Source organism: Lemur catta, chromosome 15 (assembly GCF_020740605.2).
Source record: "Lemur catta isolate mLemCat1 chromosome 15, mLemCat1.pri, whole genome shotgun sequence".
NCBI lineage: Eukaryota > Metazoa > Chordata > Mammalia > Primates > Lemuridae > Lemur > Lemur catta.
In genome coordinates this window covers 26,107,781-26,125,562 of record NC_059142.1, presented here as the reverse complement: position 1 = coordinate 26,125,562, position 17,782 = coordinate 26,107,781, and the positions used below count along the sequence as shown (strand labels likewise).

General features: G+C 34.8%; 1 protein-coding gene and 1 long non-coding RNA gene across 15 annotated transcripts in view; one reads left to right on the top strand and one right to left on the bottom strand.

Annotated features, from left to right (window-relative positions):
* BCAS3 (BCAS3 microtubule associated cell migration factor) overlaps window positions 1-17,782 on the bottom strand; it is a 553,048-nt gene that overhangs the window by 323,963 nt on the left and 211,303 nt on the right. For all 14 annotated transcript variants that reach the window (XR_006728831.1, XR_006728832.1, XR_006728830.1 and 11 more), the window contains exon 16: window positions 975-1,125. Coding sequence is in view for 11 of the 14 variants with exons in the window: in XM_045525584.1 (XP_045381540.1) it covers window positions 975-1,125 (151 nt within the window). In the remaining 3 variants the exon portion in view is untranslated. The remainder of the gene's footprint in view (window positions 1-974; window positions 1,126-17,782) is intronic.
* On the top strand, window positions 6,388-8,558 carry LOC123620393. The gene is made up of 3 exons (XR_006728833.1): window positions 6,388-6,673; window positions 7,128-7,256; window positions 8,409-8,558. It is a non-coding gene; the product is annotated as an uncharacterized LOC123620393 (long non-coding RNA).

The following is a 17,782-nucleotide window of genomic DNA, read 5'->3' as shown; positions in this document are numbered from 1 at the left end:
TAAACACATTAACACTGAGCACAACAATATTAAAATATATTGACACAGCAGCAAAATAATTTAATCTATACATTTTGTTGGAAAGGCCCTGAAGACTATTTGAGGTCAAGAGAGAGTTTTCTCCTGACTACTTTAATATAGAATTTTAAGACAGTTGTTCTGTTTCAAATTAGCTTAAACATCAGGATTGCTCATTGAGAAAAACAAATGATTTGCCTATAGATATATATTTTTTCTGACACAAAATGGATTTTCAGTGTTATTATATAACTGAATATCTTAATGATATCACAAACAGCAGTTTACTTTCAGGAGCCCAATTAGGTGACAATTTTATATTCCTAACAGGTAGAAAAAATTTTAAATAGCTAAAATAAACACAAACAAATCAAGTGAGTCATTAAAAGTCTTTAAGCATGTTAATGATCAATTTTGAATAAAGCCCAAATCTTAGTACTCTGGTTTTTGAAAACCACCTACAACATTGCATTGACCTGACACTAATGACAGCTCATTATATGTAAATTATACCTAAATATAGATGATTTTTTTTTAAGCATCAGAAACATGGTTGCCATCTAAAGTTCTCTCCTTAGTATTTTGTGTCTGTCAAAATTTAGGAGTCATTTTAAATCCTCATCATGTTTGCAAGAGTCAAGAAAATGAAACTACTTTCAGGCAAAGCCACGAGGCAGCAAGTATAAGACTGAATAGATGAATCTGTTTTTTATTAGCCAATACTAGTTTCACAACTTGTCACTGCTTTGTTTTTTCTATGGACGTGTGTGTACATGGTTGTGTGTGAGTATGTTTGTGCAAGTTCTATACTTTGTACTTAATCTGATGCCATTAAGTCTCATATGGGCTGGAAATGAAGAACATAATCAAAACCACACAAAGAAAAAGTATGTTTTATTTTTACTCATTCAACGCTCTAAACCAGCTGTTAAAAAGCATCAAGCCTTAGGCCTTACCCTGTTCGTTTGGTGATGGTCCCCAATGTCATTGGCTGCTTGATTTGTGCAAGAGGCGTCACTACCATCAAGCTGGGGAGAGGAGAAAGTCGAGGGTTGCCAGGGTTGTTGTTGGTAAAATTGTTGTAGGAATCTTGGCTGTTCAGTTTCCCTACAAAGAGAAAAATCAAGAAAGGCATCACTGAAGGAAGCCTCCTATCTCTGATAGAGTTTTCACTGAAGGAAGGCAGAATCAATGCCAAGAGAATTATAGTTATATGCATGAGAAGAAATCAAAGTATTCTGGTAACACCAACTGTGACTTGATTATAAACAGATTTCAGTCTTTGGGAACATGGGGTGAATTCTTTACCTTTCTAAAGACAGTTAACATAGTTTGCTGCCCTTCTTAGGTCATTCATTACATCCAACAAAATTTGCTGCTTTCACCTACAACTTGTCAATTTCTGGAAAAAAATGGAGCAGGGCTTTTGACTGGCATTATGTTGAATCTGGAGGTCAATTTAGGGAGCACTGTCATCATAACAATATTAAGTCTTCCAATCCAAGAACTTGGGATGCCCTTCCATTTACTTAGGTATTCTGTAATTTCTTTCAATGTTGTTTTGTAGTTTTCAGGGTATAAGTTTTATACTTCTTAGGTTAATTTATTTACTAACTGTTTTATTCTTTTTCATGCAACTTTCTTAACTTTTCAGATTGTTCATTGTTAATGTATAGAAATACAGATAATTTTGTACATTGATCTTGTATCCTACAACTTTGCTGAACACATTTCTTAGCTCTAATAATTTTTTGTGGGCCCCTTAGGATTTTCTACATACATGTCACCCTCAAGAAAGGGAGAGTTTTTTACTTCTTCTTTCCAAACTGATGCCTTCTATTTCCTCTTCCTTCCTTCCTTCCTTCCTTCCATCCTTCCTTCCTTCCTTCTCTTTCTTCCCTTTCTTTCTTTCTCTCTCTCTCCCCCATCCCTTCCTCCTTCCTTTCTTCCTTTCTCTCTTTCTCTCTCTCTCTCCCATCCCTTCCTCCTTCCTTTCTCTCTTTCTCTCTCTCTCTCCTTCCTTCCTTTCTCCCTTCCTCCCTCCCTCCAAGCCTCCCTCCCTCCTTTCCTTCCTTCCTTTCTTCTGTTTCCTAATTGCTCCGGCTAGAACCCTCAGCACTATATTGCATAGATGGGGCAAAAGCAAACTGTGATTTATGTTTAGTTAATTTTTGTATTTGCAGTGAGGTTTGAGGTTCATTGTTTTAAGTATAAATGTGTAATTGTTCTATCACCATTTGTTAAAAAGATTATCCTTTCTCCGTTAATTGCCTTTCTACCTTTGTAAAATATTAATTGACCATATATGCATGGGTCTATTTCTGAATGGATCTATGAGTTCCATTGATCTATGTGTCTATCCTTTCACCAATACCACGTTTTCTTGATTATTGTAGTTTTCCAGTGAGTCTTAGTAATTCATAGATTTGTAGAGAAACTTACACACACAGACGAATTTTTTTTTTTTTTTACTAATCTGAATTAAGGCAACAACTTTATATGGACAGCAAAAGAATACCCCCCAAAAGTCTTAATATCTTATTTCTAAAAAACATCTACTTTTTAAAATAGCATGGATTCAAGATAGAGGGAGAACTACCAAACAGTATCAAACGGTAGTTTCAGAGGCAGTAAAAAGTCAAAGTCCCTTTTTTAAAAAATCCTAACAAGATGACAGTGCCCTCAGAATTAGGATAATAGCTTAACCAAATGCTACTTCTACCTTGGACACAAATCTATCTTTTTACATTACTCTATACAATTATCAAGTTAAACTTTGACAAATGTTTCTTTTGCAAAATAAGGAGAAAGATAAGAAATTCATGCAAACAAAATAAATATTTATCGTTCTATCCCTCCAATTTTTCCAATTCAGAATACACCTTAAAGTTAATAGAAGCAATCTACACCTGACATAGGCATCACAAAAGACAGCATTTATAATATGTACAAGATGCTTTAGGCTGTTCAATACATTAGACAATAATATTACACTCATACAACATAGAACTTTGTAGAAAATATGAAGAGGGAAATCCTATTACAATATTATATTTGTGGAAGAATAACAGAAAAACTGGTTTATAGTTAAGTTATTCAAAGTAATTTATTATCATACTCTTGAGGCCAATATAGATGTAAATAAACAGTTGTAAGATTTACCACCAGACAACTACACTAATATTAATTTGAATGTAAAATCAGATTGCAACATTAAGTATGTCACAAGCTAGTAAAATTCAAAAATTGTATACACCATACATATTTCACAGCTAGTAAAGAAATAATTGTGGAGTGCCTTAGCCTAAGATAACACAATATGAAGTTTACAGTCCAACATGCACAAAACAGGAATAATTTAGTGCTAATTGTCTAGAACTAAAGATAAGTAGATGTGGAAACAATTTTATTTGGAAAAGGGCTCATGGAAGAAATGAGATATGACCTAGGCTTTGAAAGTTGAATAGGGATAAGAGTAGAAGCCAAGGAATATTCCAGGCATGAAGGACAACATGAACAGAGAGAGGTATAAAGGGATGCCATTGTGTGAGCTGTAGTGAAGAATCTCTATCATGGAGGATGGATAATGGAAAGCACTGGGAAGATAAAATTATTTCAGCTTTAGAAGAACCTTTTAATCGAGCCAGAGGAATAGGAACTTAAGTTGTTCAGCAAGGGGACAGTACAGATGTTGAGGTCAGTCACTGAACTTCATAGATAATAGGAGTGGTCTAGGAGAATGAAGTGATTCACTGAGAAGTTCCAAATGTGTGGTTAAACTAGTCATGGCTTAAAATGTTTCACTGTCTCACCAGCATAAAGGACAACATCAGAACAGCATACAAAGTACTTCAGACCTATCCTTCTCAGCCTGCTGTTGTGTTAAGGATGTAATGTTCATCTGAAACCCAGCACATCTGAGAGAGTAAAGTAAGTTGTGTAGATTTTATATTCATAAGGGAAGTACATATATTGTATATTATTGGATATGGCTAGCAATTTATAAACATAGCTTTAATGAAAGAATGAAAGTATATTAATGAAATGGTCAATAAGGCCAAGGTTCAGGAAGGTAAATTCAGAGAAAAAGCTATGAACTCTGATAGTTTTGGTAGCAAGGTGGAAAAGTAAGATTGTAAGGATAATAAGCAAAGGACCTGCTGATAGGATATATCAAGGTAATGGATAAAGAAAAAAGATTTAAGGCCTAGGACTGAAAAGAAGACATTAACAAGATGATAAACTGTATCACCCAAAGGTTTTATTCAAAATTCATTCTTTCACTTCGGACTTTTAGAGACTTATTAGTATCAGGCCCTGCTGTAAGTTCTGTATGAATAAGCTCAAGGGACTCTCAAAGACATCCTTAATATAATGATGCAGAAATACATATTGACAAAAAATGAAAAATGGGAGAAAAACATGCTAATAAAGATATCTGAAAAGTGTCTGAAGAACAAAGAGGAAGGAGTCACATTCATTGTTTTAAAGGACAATTTAAACAAAGAGAAAATGTATACAAATTTTGAGCATAAAGTAATTTCTTCTTATTTTGCTTTTCTAATAGAAAATAAAGGATGAAAGACGACATCAAGAGTTAGTAAAATGAGGGAGCTAGCTTAAACAAGAAATCTCAATAGCTGACACATAATGATTTACATGTAAATAATACACATTAAAAAACCACAAATCAAAAACACAGAATAGTTTAATGATCAAAGGATCATTCTATACAAAATAGAGTGTCTTCCATATTCTTCTGTTAAAATATTTGGTTATGAATGATTTTTCACTATTTCTTCTGCCATAGATTTTCTTTGAAAATTCAGCTAGAATCTAACAAACCTCCATATTTATCCCCCACAATATTGGAGACTCTCCAGAATGCCTAGACACCTGCAAGCAATGTCTTATTAATCATTAAGAGTTCAATAAATGCTGAATGAAGGAAGGAAATACATTTTTTTCTTACATACAGGACGTAGAGAAAAATATAGCCCTATGATCTACAGAAAAAATTCTGAGGGGACTCACAATACTTCAGAAGATAACCAGATGACTGGAGTTCATGGCTTTCACTATTCTGCTTAGTCTCATGTCGATTAGGCTAGGAGGTTGGACTTGATGACTTAAGAGATCTCTACACATTTCCTTATGGTTATATCAAGCCTAAATTTCTGAGCCAGAATTCTTCATTAAACCTTAAGCCTCTTAGTATAATGAAGCTCAGCAGGAGGAAACCTGTAGTATCTGTCTTTTACCTGGATTCAGTCTCTCCTTATTCTTTTTCTTTGCTCCACCTCTTGGGAATATATATAAGAGAAATAATAAAACAAAAAATTACTGAGATCTATAAAGAGAGTCACTAGGTGTCACTTTCATTAACCCTTCTCTACTATACTTTTTTGTTTTGTCTTTACTGTATGAGTACAATGAAAAGAGCAGAGGTTATTTAACGGCAATTTCAATAGTGGACTTTATGAAGCCTTAAGATACATAAAATACTTCACACACAATTATACTTTCAAATTCCAGCTGGGACAAGACCTGTAAGTGACAAATGCCATGAGAATGGATATTCTCACAGTATTTCTGGCACAACCAGACAGAGGAAGTCCCAAAAATCTCATGAGAAAATAAGCTCTTCTAAGACTCTCATCCCAGTTTTTTGGGCTTACTCTATATAGATAAACTTGCATAAGCCTTTCAGGCTTTTGGGTCTTTATCCAAATCCACTAGAGCTTTGATCCTTTAGAGGTTTACCAGTCCCCACGATAGACGTAGTTCACTTGCGGAAAAAAAATCCTAACTTCCAATAAAATTATTTCTCAATAAGTTAACACAGGAATTCTATTTGGGAATAAAAATTTAAACATCAGAATTTAAAAAACATCCTTGATGTTTAAAGCTATGATGTTTTGTTTTTCTTTTGTTTTCAGTTGTTTGTTTACTGTTATTATTGTTTTTAATGTTATAATACAAAGCAATAAACCACAACAGTTCACTTTACGGTTCAAACACTGACTTTCTGTGTTTATCTTCAACAAGTTTGAAGTTTTAAAAAGGAACTGTGAAAACAACTTCATGTGCTTTTTTTTTTCCTGCTACCTTTTGGATAAAGAATATCTACAGGTACCTCGTACTTTGGGAGACACAAACTTTCAATCTCGATACTAACACATAGTATCACTGTCTGCATATGTGAGAATGACATATGATATGATCTGTTTACTAAAAGTTTTGCTAACTTCAAAATGCCACCTTACTTATGCTTTGTCCTAAATTATGTTTTCTCAGACATTTTATGCTATAAAAACACAGAGGAAAAATGGATTAAACTGAGGATAAACGTGAACAGAGAAAATAACAATGGGCTTTGTTGCTGCTCTGGAGGAACAGCTTGTCAGGTCAGCTTTGCAGAGAGGCATATTCCCAAACCAGTCATCATTAACGGACTCACTTCCACAAGCAAAGAAAAAAAAAAAAGACAGAGTCTGAAAACTCCGGACAAAAGAAATCCCTGCAGACAAAGTAAAAACAAATTAAAAGACCCATTATAAAACACAGATGCTACAAGGAAAATAAACTTTCCAAGATTTACTGGGCTTTGACAAACTTGGACATTTGTGGAAAAGACATCAGCAGCAACTCCCAGGTAATGTGGCTGCAAAGCTAGACTCCTTTCTGTTTTATCTTTACCCTCTGTGCAGAAGCTGCCAGGTTGGTATTCTTAGCTTCTGAATGCAGTGATGTGAGAACATGTGAATGTGGCAAACTGCCAACTGGCAAAAAACTTCTGAAGCCAGCAAGACCCTAAAACTGTTGAACATTTCAGATTATGTTAAATATTAAAGTTAATATTGCTATACCTGTGTGTACATATATATGACTGTAATTCTTAAATGCAAACAAGAGGAGGAAAAATAAGAATAATAATATATGCCTCCCTCAACCTTTAAAAACTTTTTGTATTTTACCATATTGTGAACCAAGGGGAATAAAATCAGTTAAAATAACATTACATATTAATTAAAGTTGACAATAATAGATGAGAAAGTACCTTAAAAGAGTGTCATATCAGTGAGATGGAAAAAACTTTTTTGTTACAGGTTTCTAGTAGCACAAGCTACAGGTTGTTGTTAATGGGGGACAAAGAAGATTCTTCAAGAACCGAAGGTGTGAGAATCTAAGAACTACAATGGAATAAAGTGGACTAAATGGACCATTTGGAAGATAAAGTACCACTGTCCTTTTGTTATCATTAGGGATATGGCATGAATAGGTATAGAAATGGCAAAGATTTATCTGCAAAAAGAGCAAAAGGACACCCACTAGGCAGTGTAAATGGTGTCCTATGAGAAAGTAGTGTTATTAGGAGGTCTGCATGTCATCTCACTTCTTCATTCCTATCATGCACACAGACCTTATTCACTTTAGGCATTCCACTGTTTGCAATAGAAACCAGTATGTAATAGAAACCAACTATAACTCAATATACTAGACTCCTACAGTTGTATCAAATTCTGCTCTCATCACCTCTCCACGCACTTATCCACGAGATCCCCTCTTATTCTAGGATATAAGCCTCCTCCCCCTTGGTTTATTTTGAACTCTTGCATTTTGAAATTGGGTTAATGAGGCACACAGAAGCTCAATGTCAATGTGACTCAATGACACTCCTCAGAAGACAATTCAACATAAACAACCCTATTCCCAAATATTTCCATTATTTTTGTCCTTCTTCCAACACTTTCCCTCCTTTACGATGTCATATAGATGTTGTATTCCCTACATCATATCTTTCCCAAGTAAAAACTGTATGTGAAGTTCTATGGGGCTTTTTTTGTACATTTCTGCTTTCCACAGATGCCCAATGTTTTGCTTTGCTTTTAATATTCTGCTGTGAGAGTGCCAGGGATAAAAATTCAAAGGAGCCTAGCATGGTAGCTCACGCCTGTAGTCCCAGGGAGGCTGAGGCAGCAGGATCCAGCAAGCCTAGGAGTTTGAGGTTGCAGTGAGCTATGATCATGCCATTGCACTCAAGGTCTTGCAAAAGACAGAGACTCTGTCTCAAAAAACAAAACAAAACAAAACAAAACAAAACTCCCAAGGAGTTTAAGTTAATTCTGTATTTGAAAAGCTCCAACTTTTTGACTCTGTCAAAGAGTACAATTGTAGCTTGTTTTGAAAGTCACTGGAAATCTGGGCTCTGAAAAGTTAAAAACACTGCTTAGCTTTCACTTGGCATCTAATTTAATATTAAAGCTTTTTCAACCAAACTTTCAATAATTATTTAATAAAAAGTATGCTGTGCAAACGGGAAATCCTGCAGGTGGGTTGTTTTGGGTTGGGGATGAGAGTTTTTCTCTTTTTCTCTCTATCCCTCGCAGGACAGGACGCGTTCAGCGCTACCAAGACCTGTCTGTATGGTATGACTTCCTGACCAGGCCCCGGGGCTATGCGGAGGCGACAAACAACCCAACCGACATCCGACATCCCAGGCCAGGCCACCCAGCGCCTGAGCATCCTGTTGTGCGACAACGCTGATGGCAGCGAAAAGCTGCCCCCACTGGTGGCCGGCAAGTCAGCGAAGCCCTGTGCAGGCCAAGCCCGCCTGCCCTGTGGCTACACCGCCAACTCTAAGGGTGGTGTCACCACCCAGGCCCTGGCCAAGTACTCGAAGGCCCTGGACACCGGAATCCTGCAGAGTCTCAACACGTCTCTCTCTCTCTCCCCCTCCCCGCCTTCTCTCCCACTCACTCTCTTTTCCTTCCTCTCCTGCCACTCCTCCCCCTCCCCTTCTCTCTTCTCCCCTTTCGTAGATGAGAATGTCAAGCTTCCCAGCTGCAGTTCCAGGACTTTCACCCTTCTTTTTGACCTTTTCTCAGGCATGTTCCAGTATAATCTGTAATCTACTCAAGTAGGAAAAGGAAACAGCAGCGCCCTGGTGAGAAACAGTGCCTTCTGACCCACATACTAAACTAGGCGGAAGCAATGCTTGTTCACAGGAGCCAAGGAGAGTAGAACACACAACTAAAAGAAAATGAATTATATGCGAGCGCGCGACACACACACACACACACACACACACACACACACACACACTTCAGAAGACTGTTAACACAGCAAATAGTTTAGGTGACATAATTAAAGGCAGAAAATAAAAGACATAATTAAAGAACAATTCTGACTGGGCATTGATTTGGTTTTGCCTATAACTTTTTTTTGGAGGCAATAGATGGTGAAGTAAAAATACACCAAATTTTTATGCATTTCAAGCAAAAACACTTGTTGCTTTTTCCAAGTAAAGTTCTTGTCAACATAGACATTACTATGGTTACTTTGGGAAACGGAGGGAAGGAAGGAAGATTAAAAAAAACCTCCCACAAAATGAACTTGATAACAAGAATCCAATCTTTTTTTAAAAAATAGGGATTGAGATTATTAATGATATTATCATTATTTCTCCGCACTACATACAAAGTAGCCTGCATGGAGCTTTGCACAAGTGCTTATTAAATGTCAGTAGAATTAAAACCACACATTAAGGAGAATTGAAAGTATACATATTTATATATAAATATTTTGCTAGGTAGTTTTCCTTTTTATTCTGAATACATTCTAACCTGTACATTATTACGTTAATGCCCTGGCTACTATAATATATAAATTTGAGTATTTTTCCTTTCATGAAGCTAAAATAAACTCAATAAATTTAGAAATTTAATATATAAAAGTTAAAAATCACTGTTACTAAAATAATAAGCAATTATAGTCTACACTACTCCAACGATGTACTAAAGCAGGTCTAAAACAAAGAGGCAAAAATAAGCCTAGACAATGAGATGAGATTAAGAATTAGAAATAATGTTAACAAAATGCAAGAATACAAAAGGGAAAAATAATAGAAGTAGCAATGAAGAATTCTACTGAAATATAAAAAAAATCTGTCTGAAAAGTTTCACACAATTAGGTCTCAATCGCACAGTTAATCCAGTTATAAACTGAATAAACAAAATGCCCTCCCTAAAAATGAGAAATTCATTACTTTCGTTTATTAGGCTTAGAGCACTCCGAGATTCTGAAATAAAGGAAATTTATTAAGAAGTAGCGCTCTTAATATTTAAGAAGTTTTAGCAATTTTTAATTCAACTTAAATTTTAGGATTGTAGTTTGATACTTTTTCAACAATGAAAAATCAAACAAAACAGTAAATAGACTAAATTTAACACTAAAGGGAACAAGGTAAATTCTTCATACATATAAAAAAGAGAAAAAGATCTTGATCTTTTACCTTAAGATTCAAACTCCTAATTCTATCATATCAAAGCACACTCAAAATTTCCCACTCTTCTGAATCAAGCTCAAATAGATTAGTGGAGCTAAGTGCTCAGAAGTGAGGAGGCGTTTTAACCTAGTGAAAAATCCTCACAATTGAAATCTCATAATCTAGCACCCCTTAGATCAAATTTGAGGTGAAATGATCTTCCCAAAGTATAACTCTTCATTGAATTATTTCTTAAAAATACTCTATACTCAACTCTCCCATCCATATTTTACAATGAACTTTATATCATATCAACAGAGGAAACAGAAGTACTTTACTGTTCAAGGAAAAAATATGGAATGCTATCTGATTCAACAAATATAACTTTATCTTACAAAACAACTGCTTATAAAAAAATTTTATCACTTAAACTGGTGAAATAGATGTATAAGTATTGGGAATTGGCTGGGAGATAAAAATAAACACGCTGTAACAAGATGAAATATTGAATTAATTGCAACATTTAACTCAAAAAGATTTAACATTTGCAGAACTCGTCTTTTTATACTTTTGTCTTTGTATATTTATACATTAAACATTGTATGCTTAAGGAACAATTCAATATTAAAATCAAAGTATTTTCTCTGGAATAACAAGTATAGCGATAAAATATAAGCAACTTTCCTAACAATCAAATTGATGTAAACTGAAATAGCAGACTTTTCTCCCCACCAATCCCCTATTATCCCTCCCTCTCACACTCTGCTACCCCCCACGGAAGCCTTCCTTCTTTTTACCCATGACTGTTAAGGATATTTTCTGGCTCTATTTCAGCATCATGACTCAGGTCATGAGAAGTGTCAAAGATGCATTTCCTTCAGATGGGAAAGAGCAACAGATTTTAACAACCATACAGAGATGGGAGTACAGTGCAAAAGGGCCAAATCAGCATTTTTGACAACACGGAAGATAAAGCCTATTATATTCACATATATTTTATTTCCAGCTTTAAAACATTGAAATATCTTTCTATCAAAACATGCTTACATATTTTATTCAAGAAGAAAACAGGAAACCAATACTCAATTTAGCGGCCTAAATTATCAACAACTTGTTAAAAGAGAACTGTTTATCAAAAAAAGAAAGAAAAAAATCAAACTTAGCACACCGTATCAATATTAATAAATAGTTCAAGCCTTTGTTTTCTAAATTTAATTTTCCAAAAGCTTATCTATGAATACACCCACATACATAAAGACTCCTTTTATAGAAAATCCTTACAAGAACCACAAAGAAGAGTGATACCATGACCATCCTGGGCACACTGCACCTGACAAATAATTACTCTTCTTTCCCTATAATTCTCTGCTGTAGCACAGTTTTTCTTAATCAGCTAGATCACTGCCAGAAAACTACATTGATTAGTCAGTACTGTCATGTTATATTTTCCCTCATCTATTATCAAATGTGGACACATTTCAATCCACTCCAAAACTAGACTAGAATGAAATATTATTGAACATTAATTAAGCATTCCCTAGTAGGGATGGTTCTTAACACTGAAAATGGAATGCCCCATCTCTTCTGAATCTGCCAACAACAATGCCCACGTTAATTCCACTTGGTCTATTCTGAAATAGTAATTTCCCTCCTGTACCTCATTCTACCTTCAATATTCTCACCTGCAAAAACACATCATGCAATGTTAATAACTCTTTCATTGAACCTTAAATCCTTTTCCTTTTCTCATCCTCCTCCAAATGCAAAATACCATTTACCCTATTATGGTAAGAACCATTGTAATTTCTCTTTCTCAGTGTGCATAACCCTGGCACAGTCCTGACCCTAAACTCCTCACCATTCTGTAGTTTACAGCTATCAACCACCAGATTTCTAGTTTCTGCTCTCAGATTTTAACCTCGGCACAGTTCATGTCTGCTACTCTTAAATCTGATAATTTCTAAATCTGTCCATTTGGGTCAATCATTCAGACACTGGTTATTCCCCCTAAGAAGCCTACCCATTCTTTTCTCCCTCTCCAATTTTTGTCAAAACCAAATTTTGAAAAAATATTTCCGGTCTTCCTTTTGATAAGTATGTATTTAACTTTTTCTTTTTTTGAGGCAGAGTCTCACTCTGTGGCCCTGGCTAGAGTGCTGTGGCATCATCATAGCTCACAGCAACCTCAAACTCCTGGGCTCAAACAATCCTCCTGCCTCAGCCATCCGAGTAGCTGGGACTACAGGCACGGCCACCATGCCCGGCTAATTTTTTCTATATATATTTTTAGTTGGCCAGATAATTTCTTTTTATTTTTAGTAGAGACGGGGTCTCACTCTTGTTCAGGCTGGTCTCAAACTCCTAACCTCGAGCAATCCACCTGCCTCGGCCTCCCAGAGTGCTAGGATTGCAGGCGTGAGCCACCAAGCCCGGCCTTGATAACTATATAAATAAATGAACATTCAGTCCTTTTTCAGAAATTAGTTATTCCACCCATTTAACACTTCTTCATCTAGAAAGGTCATTTTTACATTTATTCACTTTAGCAACTAAAAATTCCATCTCCTGATTTCCATATAAATATTTCTATTTCAATGGAACCAGATCAGAATCTCTTATTTAACTGCTCTCTTCACTAGAAAAGGCAATGGTTACATGCAAATAGATTCTCCAAATCCTCTTTTTATAATTCTAGACTAAAAAACGTAACTCCTTCAACTCCCTAAAAACTAACCTCTAAGGTTATTGTCTGAAAGTCTTCATTACCCCAACCTCAACCTGAAGAGAGGATAGAAGGATTCCTTTATGAGAAAACTGAAAACTGTAAGTGAAAAGACCTATGAATAGTGACTATTGGAGGCCTTAATAAAATGGCCATTCCTACCTGATGGCCCATTGGGCCCTATAAGCTGATATGCCCTTGCCACCTTCAAAAAGCTTCCAATCAGTCCTTTAGTATTGATTTGATGAATAAAAATGAAATAAGGAAATTAAAATGCATTAATAATAAAATTAGAAAACGATCAGCCAACAATCAACACCTGGATTCCCAGACATTGAGGTCAGTATTTTGGTTTAATCAATCTGATGGGGTCTAGGCATCAGTATTTCTCAAAACTATCCAGCTAAGTATAAGGTATAGTCAGGGTTGAAAACTGCTGCTCTAACATGAAAGATAAAGATGAAAACAAAAAAATTTAAAAAGGAACTCAGAAAAAATAGAGCTAATAAAAGGAGGAAAAAAAGCTTCAAAAATTATAACACTCAAAGAGATAAATATTACATGCATAAAATAACAAGAGGATGTGATAAAAGAAACATCCAAAGAAAAGCATATTGAAAACATGTTGCAGAAATAAGCATGCAAGAAGACTAGAAGACAAAGTTTGGGATATTCTCATAAGGTAAAAAAAAAAAAAAAGAAGAAGAAGAAGAAGAGAGAGAAATGGACAAGAAAGTTAGAGACTCAACATAGGAGATACCTTATTCAACTAACAGGATTTCCAGAAAGGGGCAAAAAGAAAACAGAAGAAACTGAAGAGTTGAAAAAAGAGGCCTTGAGGGAATGACATCTGAGAGTGGGGAGGATGGGGCAACAGAGTATCTTTTTTGATTATAAAATTATGGTATTTATGACCATATACTTCTTCAATAAAAATTAAAAAGGTAAACAAAAAATGTTCAAATGCCATTAATAAAAAGAAAAGAAGAGATTAGCTCCAATAATGCCTGAATACTGGAGTTTAATTACTCTGGTGTCAAAAAGTACACAAATAACAAGTTCTTGAATAGAAATACACAGAGAATCAAAGAAGAAATTTTTTGAACATACTGATCTGACTTATTCAAATGATATAACTGAAAAATTTGAGTCTATTCAACTATTATTAGAATTCATTCATAGGAAGTGTATATCTGGATGTAGTATTCAAAAAGGATATTAATTAATGGTAATATATTTCCAAAGTCCAATTCTCTAAGACAACCTTGAGGAATAAATCATAGAAAACATAATAAAAAGGAAAAGATGTTATTATAAGAACTGATAAGACATTAATATCCATAGTACCCCAGGTTCATGCCAGGGTTGCCTTGATTAAAATTATAGAAAAGTTGAGAAAATATTGCCCTCTAGAGGCGTATCTCATTAACCATTTAAAAATAAAATTACTTTGAAACCTGGCATTTATGATTTGCCAATGTAAAAAATACATAGAAAAGTAAAAATATTTCATGAACAGTAAAAAAAAAAAAAAATTCTTGGTTAGTTTCAAGGGCTAACTACCTTATCTGGCATTTATTTAAAGGCAAACTTATGAAGAAAAAATGTGGCATATCCAAAACAAAATACACAAAAAAATCTGAATAGAGTTTAATTACGTTTAAGAAAATGTTTAAGCTAGTTTTTATAACACTAAATTTTAAAGTATAATTCAGAGGAAATATAATATCTGGGTTTCTTAAGATACCCCACAGGCATTTTCCTCAAAAACTATGCTATCTATACCTTCCTCTTAATTTTTCTGGGAACCTAAAACTGTTCTAAAAATAAAATCTATTGAAAAACAACTACTATACTATCTTCATTTAATAGATAATTTCTTCCATTAATGATTCTTAAATGAAAGCATCTTGTTTTCAGGATGGTATTAGGAGGTCACTCTTTTCTATCCACTATCCCTAACAAACTCATCTGCTCTGAGAAAGCAGTATATGTCAAAATTAGCACATTATAGCAACATTTTTAAAGGATAATAAGAATTTAGAGAAAAGCAAATTTACTAGGAAAACTTTAGATTTGAAAACAACAAATTAGAAACAAAACCACATCTGAACTAAAACAATAAAATACATTAAATCAGCAAAAACCCAGGTACTAAACTAGGATATCCCATAGGATGATTTTTCTCAATTTAACATGTATATACCCTTTATATACTCTATGTCACATGAGGCATAAAATTTAAAGCAGACTACAGTGCACAGGATTGATTTTTCTTGGCAAAAATTAAAACATACACACGCAAACTCCAATCCACAAGTAAATAGTGAAGCAGAAAGAGATGTCAAGAAACATCACATTATTATTGATTCTCCTAAGTAGGTGAAACTATGTAAGACTGAAATGTGTGATTGCTTTGTATTTACAACTGTGATGTGGTCTGTATCAAGAAAACTACTGATCAACAAAAGTAAAAAATTACAATAAACCATCAAATGAAGGCTATAAACAGAGTCTCTGAGTGGTAAAATGAATGCCTCACACAGATGCTAAAAAGAAAAGTGATACCACCAGTTTTTGAAAAGCATTTTACTGAAACATAAAGGGTACAAGTCCAAGAAATCAGAGGCCTCCTCTAAAGGGCTCAGAGTTTCACCAGCTACTTGCATTTGGAAAAGGCAGAATCTGGAATTCAGATGCCAAAACCTGTGACTCAAAGATGACTCCTCTTCTAAGGATGAATGAGTTAATGGGAAAGGAGACACTTCCAGGAACTCTGGAGAACTGCAAATGTGAATCCAAGATCCCTTTGTTAACTCAATGGAAATAGCAGGAACAAAACAAATTCCTTACAAGTCCTGTAACATGGTGAACTCTATATTCTTGAACCTAAAACGGAAAACTAATTTGCAAAATAAAGAAATAGCAAAGGCTCAAAAATAGGTATGTTAATTTATCAAACTATATTTCCTGATATATAGAATTACAATGAGCAAAAGCACATTAAAATGATGAAATACTAATACCATCACTTTTGGTTTTGTATTGGTGACTCCCCTCATTTCAGAAACAATGTCACAAGTCAACTTACCAATACTGAGCCCAATAATGCTATAAAAGCCTGTGCACACACTAATAGCCCTGACTTAAGCATTCATTATAAAAGGTATCTGTGCAACAAAAACATTTGAACCCCCTTAATATTCTGAAATTTTAAAAAGCCTGAACAGAATAACTTCTCAATTATTATATATCACTTACTGGGTATTCAGTGAATTATTCATGTACTGTGTTTTCTGGATAAGAAGCACTGCACCAAAAATATGAAAAATGAATAAATCTTATATACTCCCACATTAACAGCAGTATCAATAATACTAATGACAGCAGCTACAGTAATCTTCTATTGAATATTTGTTATGTGCCTAACAGTGTTAAAGAGATTTGATCATCAGTTAATCTATAAAGTTGGTTATATTATGATCCCCATTTCACAGACAGAAAATTGAGGAACAGATGGAATAAATAATGTGTCTAAGATTACAGAGTTAGAAGTCATAGAAGATAAATTCTACTCCAAAGGAGTCTGACTCCAGGTCCTCCAAATTGCCTCACCAAGCAAGCTGCAACTTAGTAATACAAATCATCAGAAATAATGGGTAGAAACTGATAAGTAATCAGTAGAGATAAAGGGTATATAGAAGGAGTAAATACATGAAGTTCAACACTTTTTTAGAGGCAGAAAGCACATCATAAGCTAGGCTTGAAAGATGGGGTTTAATGTGTACCTGAGAAATAAGGAGAAAGTAATTCAGCTGTAGGAACATGGTGTTGAAGCTGGAAAGCAAAGGCATGTAATTAAATATACTTGGGGCATAAATAATAGTGAAAGAGATGAATTATTTGTTCAACAAAAATTTAATAACTGGTGAAAGAAAGGCCTAGTCTCCTAGAGGCCTATTTCCCACATTTGCCTTTCTCCTTAAAGCTCCAATCGCTGTATCCATCCACACTACTCATTTCTCTGAGAAAAGAGAAGCAATCTCCTCTTTCCCCTCTAACTTTTCCCCATTTTCCTGCTCCCCTTACATCAATACTCCCTGCAAGACTTGTCAACACTGTTCTCTCTTCTCATTTTTACTAAAATCAACTTGGACTGAGCCCCTACCATTCCATGGAAAGTGACCATATCAAAGTCACACATCTTCTACGTTACTAAATTTAATGATGTTCTTTCTTCTGAGCTCTTATCTTCATTGATCTACAAGTAGAATTAAACACATTAATTATTCCCTTTTCTCTTTAAAAATTTTTCTTCACTTGGTCTCTAGGACTTCTCATGTACAGTTTTCTTTCTTAAGTCACTGCTACTCAATGTTGGAGGGCTCCAGGGCTCAGTCATAGGACATCTCTTTTTTATACTCATTCACTCACCGGATGATCTCATTTCACTTTGGTTTCAACTATCATGGATGCCTTCCAAATATTTATCCCCATATAAATGAATGTTTTCCACTGGACTTCACACTCATATAACCAGCTATCTATTTAGCATCACTAGGAGGTCAAAGAGACATCTTAAACGTAACATGTCCAAAACTTCTGATCCTGTCTCCACCCCAAAACCTGCTTTATCCACAGAGTTCTTCATTTCAGTTGACAGTAATTCATCCTTCCAGCTGTTCAGGGCAAAAACCTTACTAGTCACCCTGATTCATCTCTTCGTTCATACTTGATATAAAATATACCAGAAATCCCGATGACTGTACCAGTGC